General features: G+C 47.7%; 1 protein-coding gene across 1 annotated transcript in view; it reads right to left on the minus strand.

The window, feature by feature from the left end:
• The window catches only part of LOC149336790 (sodium-coupled monocarboxylate transporter 1-like), a 52,348-nt gene that overhangs the window by 16,593 nt on the left and 23,486 nt on the right, over positions 1-12,269 (minus strand). Inside the window, exons 2-5 of the mRNA XM_089554234.1 lie at positions 5,173-5,238; positions 5,014-5,065; positions 1,490-1,557; positions 355-506 (exon numbers count right to left, since the gene is read on the minus strand). Of these exons, the coding sequence (XP_089410360.1) occupies positions 355-506; positions 1,490-1,557; positions 5,014-5,065; positions 5,173-5,238 (338 nt within the window). The remainder of the gene's footprint in view (positions 1-354; positions 507-1,489; positions 1,558-5,013; positions 5,066-5,172; positions 5,239-12,269) is intronic.

Here is a 12,269-nt window from a genome sequence, read left to right on the forward strand (position 1 = left end):
TATAGCTATACATAATAAGTGGTAAAGTATAAAGAGAGCACTTTTAAAGACACGTTTGTTGGTTATGGTTGTCGAGGTGAGCTGTGGGGACAATATAAGTGTTAACTAGAAGTGTGGATGCGAAAACGTGTTAAACGCTGCATGCAGGTATTAGAAATCATTCCTGTATTGAAACCAAATGTTCTTAAGGTCCTCATGCGCGCTATACGACAGCGGCACAGGAGCCCAACATTAATAAACTTAAATAAGAAAGCTTCGCACAGCTGTCGAATGTGGGCGACAGCGTGGTAACTCCTGCCAAGGGCAGGATTCCAGACAAAGTCGGAAGCTATAGGGGGAGCACACGGTACATACTTGAGGAAGTACTTGTGTGGGTTCAATTCGCTGAAGGGCCGTGCTCTGGTCTCTCCGGCGTCGTAGCTGGCTTTGGCCATTATCAAGACAGGCACGCAGAGCGTGAGGAGCCCCTGAAGGCAGTCAGCCCACACGACGCTGCGAAGGCCGCCCTCCATTTTGAGAGAAGCAAGAACATATCACATGAGGTCTTTCAGCGCATTGCTCCAGACAGTCATTGTCGACTAAAGTTTTGCACAGCACATTTTGATTCACTTCTTGTAGGGTTAGTTGGTGGAATAAAATCGTGAATACTTGACAGTGCGATATGACAAACACAGTAAGCAGTGAAACGCAAAGAATAATATGTGTAGAGTGTGCGCTGTTGCGGGAAACGTTCTTTATGGACTTTTCTCTGGGGAAATATAGCGTGCTCATCGTGAATGTGCAAATAACAAAACATTTCGGCATTACCTTAGGCCCTAATGAAGACCCATTAGTGCAGTCATCTCTCACCTTAATCATCATCAGCGAAACTATGCTCATTGCAGGATGAAGACATCTCCGGTATACCCGCTATTAATCCTCTCCTATGCCAGCTGCGCTGACCTTATCCTCTCAAAGTTCCTAACCTAATCCTCCCACTTGCTTTTCTACTGGTCCCTGCTACGCTTGCCTTCTCTTGGAAACAAGCCCGTCGCCCTTAACGAGCATCAGTTATCTCGCGTTCACATTGCGTACCCTGCCCAAGGCCATTTCTTTCTCTTGAGTTCGGCTAGGATGCCGTTAACTTGTGTTTCTCTTCTCGCCCATTCTGCTTTTTTTTCTTGTTCTTTGGTTCCTTCTTTGGCTCTTAGCGATGGGAATAATGCAAATAAAAAGTAATGCGTTAAGTACGCTGTGAAAAAGTAGGGTGAAAAATCACACAATCGCTCATATGACAGTCGTGCGTAGACTGCATAAATTGACATGAAATATAGTCAAAATCTTGAAATAAACTAAAATTTTTTGTATCTGTGCCGGACGCTAAAAGACGGTGACTCTTCAAAACTGTTCATTTTTTCACCTGTGGACGGCTTGGCACGCCAGATAGTCTCCGACGACTTAATCAGCACCGGTGCGCAATTCTTTCAATGTTTATTCTTCTCGTACTCACCATGGCTGTGTATGCTGTTGCTGTCAGTCCAATCACGACGGAGCACCAGATCGCCGAAACGTTGAATACTAGAACGGCAAAACAAGAAGACCTAGAACAGATGCCGCTTGCTTTCTGTTTTTCGTTAGAACGCCCATTTGCTCATTTGCATGGAAAACCACGTCTTCATATTTACTTCTACCCAAAAACTCCAAAGCTGGGGTTTGTGCTGGCCCACTATCCCTTATTGTGTTTCTGCTTTATCCGGTTCTACGTAAGAGGCGCTGTTGATTTCGACGTGATTTCGCCGTCTGCACATGTGATTTCGACGTCTTCCCGGGATCGCCTCGCGTCTATAGTTGTATCTGCTACACTTGGGCGCGCGCGCGGTGACCGTATGGTTGGATGGATAGGAGCACCCCCTTTGAAACGGGGTGGTGGCAATTGCCACCATGCTCAGCTTTTCTTTCTTTATTATTTTTTGTTTACTGTATTGGCAATTCTCATTAAGATTCGCCATCATCTTTACCTGCGGTTTCCTAAAATTCTAACCTTATGCCACATCTCTGCTTTTCAGCCACCAATCCTCCAATCGCTTTTTCCTAACTTCCACTTTTGCAAAGAATGCTTGCAAAACAGGAGCGCCCCCTGGCTTTAAATTTCTACATTTAATTCACAGCATTTTTTAGTTTTTCGTTTTTGAGGAAAGGAAATGACGTTATCTCGGTGGGCAACCGAACCGCGTAGAATAGACCACCGCAGTGGGAGCACTTGCTGGCCAGCGAGGACGAGGAAGCGCAACGATTTCTCGTACGCCGAGCCACGATGGCAGCAGTCAAGTGCGGCATCCTTGACCAAGGATCGACCGCGGCGCCCAGTGACCCATAAGGGTCAAGAACACTTGAAATTTATCAGCAATAAAGTTTTCTCCCTCCATCAATCAAACCGAACCACATCGTAAGAGAAGGGATAAAAGAGGGAGTGAAATATGAAAGAGAGAAAGAGGTGCCGTAGTGGAGGTCTCCGGAATAATTTCGACCACCTGGGGATCTTTAACGTGCACTGACATCGCACAGTACACGGGCCTCTAGAATTTCGCCTCCATCAAAACGCTCCTTAGACGCTCCTTAGACGAGCGCCTTAACCATTGAGCCACCGTGGTGGTACAACTTTTTTTCAGGAGCACAGTTCCGTAGTGTTCGGTTACATAGCGGTGCATGTGACCTTATACTGGAGAACTGTGCCCTTGAAGTACAATGAACAAAAATGAACAGTATTGAAGAGAGTATTTGTTTAATTCTCCGTCTATCGTCCAGATCATTGTACTCTATGTATGCAACACCGTATTGCGTAAAACAAAAAGCCACTCCAGCTGCTTCCAGCTTCCCTCTTATAAGTTTTTTCTATCAAGCAATTAAAATGAATGAATGTTGCACCATTCCCTGGAACATTATAGAATGACAGTTGTGTTCGAAATGATGGGTGACAGTTTAGAAAGAACGCTGTTTTCCCCTTGTTTTCATATAGTATAGGTGTACGTGTACACAGCGTTACGACTCCTGAATATGAGTCGCGCTGAGGGCATTTGAAACAGACCACTCTATCAAGAAGCGTGCTGTCAGTGTATGGACATTTTCTTTTTTTTTTTAGAAGGAGGGGAGCCGGGAGTGGTGGAGACGTTTCAGGCCTAATTAATTGAAGCCGCGTATTCCCTGATGAAACGGAGAAAAAAGTTGGCATGTTGCATGACACTTCGCAAGACACAAATAGAATGACGTGCATTTTGAACTCAAACTTGTCACTTTGCTCTTGGAGGGCTTGGAGCCTTAATTTTAGAGATATGCTTTGAGTCGGCAGATGGGAAACATTTGCTTAGTTGAACAACGATGACCAGGAAGATGAGTTGTGTCTATGACATGTGTCTTGTCTAAAGAACAAGGTTTCGTGTATTTCGATGTGTGCGGCGTTTCCATGTGCTTATCTGAGCCAGTTAGAGTCATTACTCTTGAAGCAGTTTTCCCAATGAATTCCAAAGAATAGCCTGACTATGTCACATAAGCAAATCAACAGCCCGGAACAATGTTCCACACAAAATACAGCCTCTAAACCAATGCCTTCGCATTGCATGCCCTGCCCAAGCCCATTTCTTCCTAGTCGGAATCAAGAGGAAGAAATGGGCTTGGGCAGGGCACGTAATTCGAAGGCAAGATAACCGCTGGTCCTTAAGGGTAACGGAGTGGATTCCAAGAGAAGGCAAGCGTAGCCGGGAGCGGCCGAAAGCTGGATGGGCAGATGAGATTCAGAGATTTGCAGGGATAGGCTGACGCAATTGTCAAAGGACGGGGTTAATTGGAGAGACATGGAAGAAGCATTTGCCCTGCAGTGGGCGCAGTCAGGCTTATGATGGTGAAATTAATCACCCTTCCAAATCGAGCCAATTCAGACTAGAGACAGTACAATGCTGAGCAGCGACACTGATCTTGTCAAATGTTTCCCTCAAGAATTAAGGCACAGAAATGCTCATTTCACACCAGGCACCTTCCTCAGAAGGCCGCCTTAAATCAGATATGCTGAAACTTCTTCCTTCATTATCAAGGGGCTTTATTAATATTCACACAACAAATTACTGATCTTTACGAGTATCAATACATTTACGAATACATTTACGAGAAAGGGATTGTCAGACCAACCATTACTGTACTTTGTGTAAGGTGTTAACATCCCTCCCAGTTTGTTCCTGGCGGAGGAAAGCAGTTTTACGCCACCTTTTCTCACGATCTTCTTCAGATTGTGCGACACCTTGTGTATACATGTGTAATACATGCGTTGTTTCTTCTTGCTGACTCATCAGCGTTGGTGCACACACTGTGAGCAAAGCTGACACAAAGCTGCTTTTCTCCGCCAGGAACAAACTGAGACGGATGCGCAAGCGTGTCAGTCAAGAAAATAGGAACCAAGTATGCGAGAAAAATGCACCGGTAGAAGTTTGTCAGCTGTTCTTGTGCTGTAATATATCAGATATCATTGTTATGTGACCTATTATATATCGGGGAGACGGGCCGCTGTATCGATAAGCGTCTACGCGAGCATGCGAAAGACATAGAAAATCAGTCACACAAAAATAACATGACCATAGATTGTGCGGACTGCAAAGACTATGAAGCATTCATTATCAAGACCATTATCCTCGCAAAACATAAAGATCAAACGTCAGGGCTTATCTGTGAAGCATTCAACATAAATAACTACCGTAACACGAGTGTCAGCCAGCCGACGATGGCCCTGATTCCACAGCAACTTGCCTATCTTATCCAATGACAGCACTGATAGTACCTGATTGTGGACTTTCCCCGGTGTGTTTGATCCTTTGTGTTTTGCTTGCCATGTTTCCTTTATATCGCAGCCTTCCCTGTTGCAATAAATCATTTGGTGGCTAGTCAGCGCATGTGTTTGTGTTCTTCTCTTTCGTCCTGTCTGTTACCGTTTTTCACTCGTTTGGATACACATTGACAAATATCGAAAAAATAAAAGTGGCGCCAGCTTACCCGTGGACACAGCCACCGACGACGCGTAAATTGCTATTGCTCCCACCATTTGCTGAAATATGAAGAAAAATATTTTTTAAATCCTTTGCAAAGCATGGAAATAAATTGGAAAGGAACTGGCGTCCTTCCTGCATGCTTGAAAAATTGCAGTGCACTTACCGACAGCAGAATATAAGTGATAGCGGTTGTGACGGAGATAGCCGTGTTGTAGCGCATCCGGACGTACTGCATGAACAAAAATAACAAATAAACACTAAGAACACAAAAGCATTGCTCAATATGTTGTTTATATTAGCAATTTTATATTATTGACGACCCAAGTTGTAAACAATGAACGCAGATTTAAACTTGGAAGGTTGTATTCAACTGCAAAGTTCTCGAAGAAATTACCTGAAACAGTTTTAACATGAACGGCTGTCATTGCGTGCACAAAAGCCCGGCGGTTACATCTGCTAAGTTCGCGAGTCCAACGATGGGAGGAATAAAGTTAAGTGAGGCAATTGTCCTTTACTGATTGGAATACAGGCATTAAGAAACATCAGGATGAAAAAGAGAGTATCAAAAAATGAAGGACATATCTGGAGTTATAGACCCTTTTATGCTTAAAGCTTGATTGAGCTCTCGTGCGTGATATACTGTGCCGTGCAAGGGTAGTAGATGCCTGTATAAAATCTGCAAATGAGAATGCTGCTGACACAGCCCTGTGGAAATATATATGCGCCCAGAGAGGCAAATGTGTAAAGGTCTATAGAAACGGCGTCATTTTTGCTATGCGCTTGGTTTGCACACTAGTTTGGTCACAGGTGAGCCGATCCATGCATGCACACCCTAACATTTGAACGCCGCAGTGCAAGACACTCGCTTCCAACAAATTCGATTGTCTTACTTTTTTATACAGATTATCAGAGTGGCCAATTTTTTATCATTGGACGTCAGCAAAGTACGTCTAGAAAAGTTTGTTATGACCAAAAATGTGTCCTCATGAATGGCCACAACTACCATTAACAAAAACTTCTTGTGACTGCGTCACTTATTGTGGCTGCTATGAAAGCATGCGCATTCCACTTTGCACACACTGCGCACTGCGCAACAAAAAGTTCACAAAGTACCAAGTTCAAAATCAGATTCATTTAAGAGTTAAGAAGGCAAGGTGGTGCGCAATGTGTGCACAAAAAATTACATGCCAGGTATTTGCAGTTAAACAGACCAGGCTAACCTCTTGCGGTGGCGCTAGGCTTAATGCACCGATAAGTTTACCAATTCAGGTCCAGAGGTATCAGAAAAGATGTCGTACTTCATATTACGCGTCCTCATATTTTGAGGTCCTCATCAGGAACAGACCGATGTGCCTGAAAGTTCTCACACAGTACTGATTTTTATTGCCATAGAGGTTTCTGGCTGTTCGGGTGAAGTTGCAAAGGATATTTGCGGTTTAGCCCCGGGGAGCAGTCAGCCATGAAACTGCATGATGAGAAATGTGCCGCTTTTCCGAAGAGAAACTCGAGTGCCAGAGAAACACTTCTCTGGCACTCCTCGATGCTCGTGGCATGAAGAGCACAGTTGAGATTTCTGTGGCATTTATATCAACGTTGTAGCGTAAATAAGATGTAAAGCGCTGTGCGTGGTTTCGAACAAAGGAGGATTCACTGTATGTTGTTAGGGGGAAATTACGGCACGAAAGTGACACCAGCAGAGGGCGAAATTACGTTCACCATCACTTCAGGTTCTTTATTAGCGGAAAAAATGGTGGTGGCTGAATACATAGTGGATAAATGACCGCAAATGGCTGGGGATTAAAAGACGGATAGTACAATGACGGCTTAGAGTCACAGTAAGAATGCTTACTTTAGCATCCTTTGCAAGGACCTAAAGCAAATCATTGCACTTACCCTGTTTCCGTTTCCAGAGCCTGCAAACGGGGCAGTTTAATATACGTAGTGAGGGCTTAAAAGTACTAAGACGATTACGTGTTCTACAAGTTTGGCGTATGACGCAAGCGGTTGACGAATTGCATCGTGCCGCACTCTGGCTGCTGTTGCATGAATTGAAGTTAGAGGACACACAGTTAATCCAGCCGGCCCATGCAGCACTCTTCATATTTGCATCCTAGACTACCCAGGTGAAGCAGCGCGGTTCAGAACAGTCTTTGACGAGGGCTTTTGACACTCCCCAACGTAATTTAACACTGGCGTGCATTTCGTCCAAATAGTTGGCATGTCACGCCCCCGGCTTGAACCAGTGCCCACTCTATGTAGATAATATTGGTTATTTGGAAATGAAAGGAGCAGTAAGTGTCTCAAGCTAGATGGCCACCTGAACCATGCCCTTGCGGTATGGATAAAAAAGAGAGTGAAAAAAAAACGGAGAGAGAAAGAAACACTATAATGGAGGCCTCAGGATTATTTTTGACCACCTTGTGGTTGTGGTAGCAGAAAGCGTTTCTTCACCGAAAACGGGTCAGAGGTGCAGTGGGAGGGGTTTCTCGTGTCTTCAGTCCGGGACTCCGTTGGCCGAAGTCGCTGCCGGAGCTCTCTGAACCAATGGCCTTTGGGCCGCGAGGTCACAGCTGGACATGGCTGCTCCCAATCCGGTAACATTGAAATCGCTATAAATGGCATGGCTTTGCTGTCTTGGCAATCCATACCCTGTGATAAAGGTCGGTTAAAGAACTTGCATTGAGCTGAGAAATATTCGGAGTTAATAGCGCGTAGTCTAGTTGGGCTGTTGCAGGACAGGATTTGCAAGCTCCTGAGCTGCCGCTCCTCTGATTTATCTAACCAATCAGGGGTCACGAGAACTTTTGAGATAGCCAAGCGAACGTGTTGGAGTATCTCACAATATACTTTAACAAAACTTCGTGCTGGGCTAGTTGGTGGGACATAGTTTAAACTTGGTTCAGCGCGAAAGACGAACACAAAGAAAGGAGACGACACACACGGAGCGCTACTAACAACTGATTTATTGATATATGGAAGAAACACATTTATGGTCTTCACACGCATGCGCACAATCGGGCGGCTCCAGGCAACTTGAACAGTTTTAGATGGCTCACACTTATCTAAGCTCACATTATGTCACTGAAAAAAGCGCGGGAACCAGATAAGGAAGATAAATCTGAACATGACAATGACAAAAGGAAAAAATATATGGATGGGATATGACCAAAACATTTCGAGAATCGACAGACGAAAAAGACACGGGCCAGGAAGTTACAAGACCTTATATGACGTTGTCCAAAAACATACGCTCAGCAGAGTACAAACTTATGGAAGGTTCGCTGATGCACTGGCTAGACTTTTTATAAATATGAAAGGCCTCCAAAATGACTCTTGATGTTGAGCTTTTACTCCTGCCTAAAACCTTCGCTTCTTTGAACCGTGGTGCGCAGCTGCACAACACTACGTGCGAAACAAGATTCGCAAGCTTATCTTGATGTATCAAATTTTGAGCATGCTCCCTTAAACGGTCATTGATACAACGCCCTGTCTGCCCAATATAGCACTTTCCACAGGACAGGGGGATCTTGTAAACCACTCCTAAAGCACATTTGACGAAGGCTTCTTCATGTTAACCGCGCTCACCATCGCCTCAGATGCGGGGGCACAGCTTCGCCAACTTATTTGGTGCGGAGAATACAAGAGGCACTTTGTGCCTGCTGGCCACATTTTTGAGATTATGTGACACCTAATGAATATAAGGCATCACCTCAGGTTTGGGGTTTGCGCGTTCAGTTGCAGCCACGTTTCGCCGAGGACGAAACTTCTTCACGAGGGTTTCGGCTACTGCCGTAAGGACCGAGCAAGGGAAGCCTGCGGCCAAAAGCCTGCGCACCTATATATATATATCAATAAATCAGTTGTTAGTAGCGCTCCGTGTGTGTCGTTTCCTTTCTTTGTGTTCGTCTTTCGCGCTGAACGAAGTTTCAACTATCTCACAATATGTTTGAGGGGTTCTGGGGTGGTTATCTGAGAGGAGTGATGAGTGGTCCCGTGAGATTAATGCTCGGGCTGCAAAGCGGATACTCTCGTTTCCCTCTACCCTTTGATGACCAGATACCCATGAGTTCTTTGTGTGAGGCCTGGTGGCTCGCTTGGGTTGAGATTTTGCAGGCAAGGGAAGGTAAACTGCCGGGCATGTTTGATAGCCGGTTTCAGAGTCAGTAACGATACATAAGGATTCGCTGTGGGTTGCGGCTAATGTGATCGCTGCCTTCTTCATGCTGGATGCTTCAACGTGCACAGATATCGCGCAGCACACAGGCGTCTTTCTCTGTTACCCGTCATGGTGGCTCTATGGTTAGGGCGCTCGGCTACTGAGCTGGAGTACTCGGGTTCGAACTCGACCGCGGCGGGCCCGCTTCGATGGAGGCAAAACTCAAAAGGCGCCCGTTTGGCGTGCGATGTCAATGCATGTTACATATCTCCAATTGGTCGAAACTATTCCAGAGCCCTCCACTATGTAACCGTTTCACCTTATCTTTCACTCCCACCTTCCTCCTGCCCCTCATGGCGCGGCTGAAGTATCCACCGAGAAGATAGGCAATTACTGTACCTTTCATTTCCCAGAACCAATTTTACGAGGTGGCCATACCCGTCGCAGTGGCTCAGTGGTTAAGGAGCTCGTCTACTGAGCCGTAGTACCAGGGTTTTAATACGACCGCGGCGGCCGCGTTTCGACGGAGGCGAAACACATAAGTTTCTCGACTGCTCTGAGAGAGAGAGAGAGAAAACTTTATTACAACAGGAATTCGAGGCACGCCCCAGGGTCCCCGCACGACCCCACTCCACTCAAGTGTTTATGGTCCTGAGGTCCATAACACTGGCGGCCCGGCCGGTGGCGATGGTCTGCACGGCCGGGCCCTCCGAGCGCAGCAGGGTCTCCCAGTCCTCCCAGGTTTTCAGGTTCTCTAGGTCAAGCGGTGGAGGGTCCGCCGGGCAGAGGGAAAGGATGTGGAGGGCAGAAGCGAAGGGTTCTGGGCATAGGGCGCATGCCGGAGTAGGGAAGGAGGGATGATAGTGGGCTAGGGTAAGGGGCGCGGGGAGAGTGTGTCTGTAATCTGCGCCAGAGTGTTGCGTGTCTGTTGTCTAGGGAGGGGTGGAGCGGAGGGTAGAGCTGGCGTGAGGCTCTGTATACCTGGGTCAGCTCACTGAATGAGTGCATGCGCTCCTTCGTGAATCCCGCATCCGAGGCCACCTGAGCCCGGTTTAAAGAACCTCGGGTTAAAAGGTTGGCGGCCTCGTTTCAGGGATTCCCGGAGTGCGCAGGCACCCATATCAGCCCCACTTGGCGGGGCGGGGGTGCATCGGGCGAGTCCAGTATGCCAAAAGCAGGGAAATGGATTCGGTCCTCGAGCAAAATTTAGAATCGCAGTTTTTGAATCACTGAAAATGTACCGGGCTTCCGTGCGGGTGATTGCGAGTGCAATGGCGGTTTCCTCTGCAGCCTCTGGGGAGGTGTTGGGAGGGAGAGGTAGTGTGATGAGGGCAGATAAAGAGGAGTCCACCACAGCTGCTGTCGCTTCATCACCCGTGCATGCAGCGTCCAACCATACGGCGTCCGGCTCGGAGCCGTACGCTCGATGGAGTGCCTTCGCACGGGCTCTGCGGCGCTGCTCATGGTGGACGGGTGCATGTTCCCCGGGAGCGGCCTGATGAGGAGCTCCCGGTGAAGGGATCGTGGGATGGCGAGGAGGGTTGGGTCGTTGGCAGGTATTCTGATTCCGATGGAGTCCAGGATATACCGACGTGTGGAGTTTTTGTGAGCCTGATGTATTGGGCATGTCGGTGGGCCTCCACCAGTTCCCCGATCGTGTTGTGGAGGCCCAAGCCTAGTAATCTGTCAGTGGGTGTGTTGAGAGGAAGATGAAGTGCTACATTGAATGCCTTGCGAATCAAAGCATCCAAAGCGTTTATGTCATGTTTGGATAGTTGTAAGTATGGGATAGTGTACAGCACACGGCTGAGGACAAAGGCATGAATGAGGCGACATAGGTAACGCTCCTTCATGCCTCTATGATGTCCCGAAACCCTGCGGATGAGGTGCGATATCGCGCCTACAACCTGCTTGAGTTTCTTCAGAGTGGTGGTGTTTTTGCCATCGTTCTTGATGTGCAGGCCCAATACATGGAGGGTGCCAACCTCAGGCACCGGGTCACCATTCAGTTCAATGGCAAGGGGGGAGCGGGGACAGCGGTGGTTCTTAGGACGGATGAGGAGCAGTTCGGACTTCTCTGGGGAGCAAGACAGTCCGATGGTCCGTGCGTAATTTTGGGTGAGGGTGGCTGCTTCCTGTAAGGTGTTCTCTATGTCGCCGTCACTGCCGTGGGTGGTCCACAGGGTGATATCGTCGGCATAAAGAGTGAGCTTCAGATGGGGAATAGTTGCCAATTTTCGGGCGAGGGGGATGAGGGTAATGTTAAAGAGAAAGGGGGAAGGACGGACCCTTGAGGGGTGCCGATACTCTGAAGCGTGTAGGAGGGGGAAGACAAAGGTCCGAAGTGTATCTCAGCCGTGCGGTCAGTGAGAAATGCTTGATTGTAGGCATACGTGCGCACACCCACATTAAATGGGGATAGGGCAGTCATGATCGCCTGATGTTCAATGCGATCAAAAGCTTTGGAAAGATCCAAAGCTAAGACTGCCTTGGTGTGACCTGGAAGAAGCGGGTCAAAAGGTCGTGTGTGAGTTGCAGCATGGCGTCCTGTGCGGATAGATGGGGGCGGAATCCCACCATGCTATGCTCTGAGATGTCGGTGCACGTTAAAGATCACTTACGGGCTGATCCAAGCATACCTCCTGTCCCTTCCTAATGTTTTCACCACCACCACCAGGTTGTCGAAATCATTCCGGATGCCTCCACTGTGGCACCTCTTTTTTGCTTTATTCTCCCCCCCTTCTTTATCACTTCCCTTGCAGGTTTTTGGCCGCTAGGGGGCCCGAGTGAGCGGACGCGTTTATTATCGGCTCCGCCAATTTCTGGTTCCTGTGCCCAGCTAAGTTCTTTCTAGGACCCACCAAGGCCCTCAACGGATCCTGGAAGGTTCACGGACCCCAATCGCTACCATCTTTTGGATGTGCCCAATGACCTCGGTGAGCTACTTGTTGAAAATGTCTCTGGCAGCCACGCCGCTGCGCTAAGCCTCGCCTCATCGAGGCGAGCCTCGCCGGCGCGCCGCGTTCCTCACTCCCCAACAGCCATGGAGGAGCCCGTGGATGAAGAGACCTTGAACCCATTGGACAGCCACCCTGGTGAGTGGA

Source organism: Amblyomma mixtum, chromosome 7 (assembly GCF_055824585.1).
Source record: "Amblyomma mixtum isolate Tamu chromosome 7, ASM5582458v1, whole genome shotgun sequence".
Taxonomy (NCBI): domain Eukaryota; kingdom Metazoa; phylum Arthropoda; class Arachnida; order Ixodida; family Ixodidae; genus Amblyomma; species Amblyomma mixtum.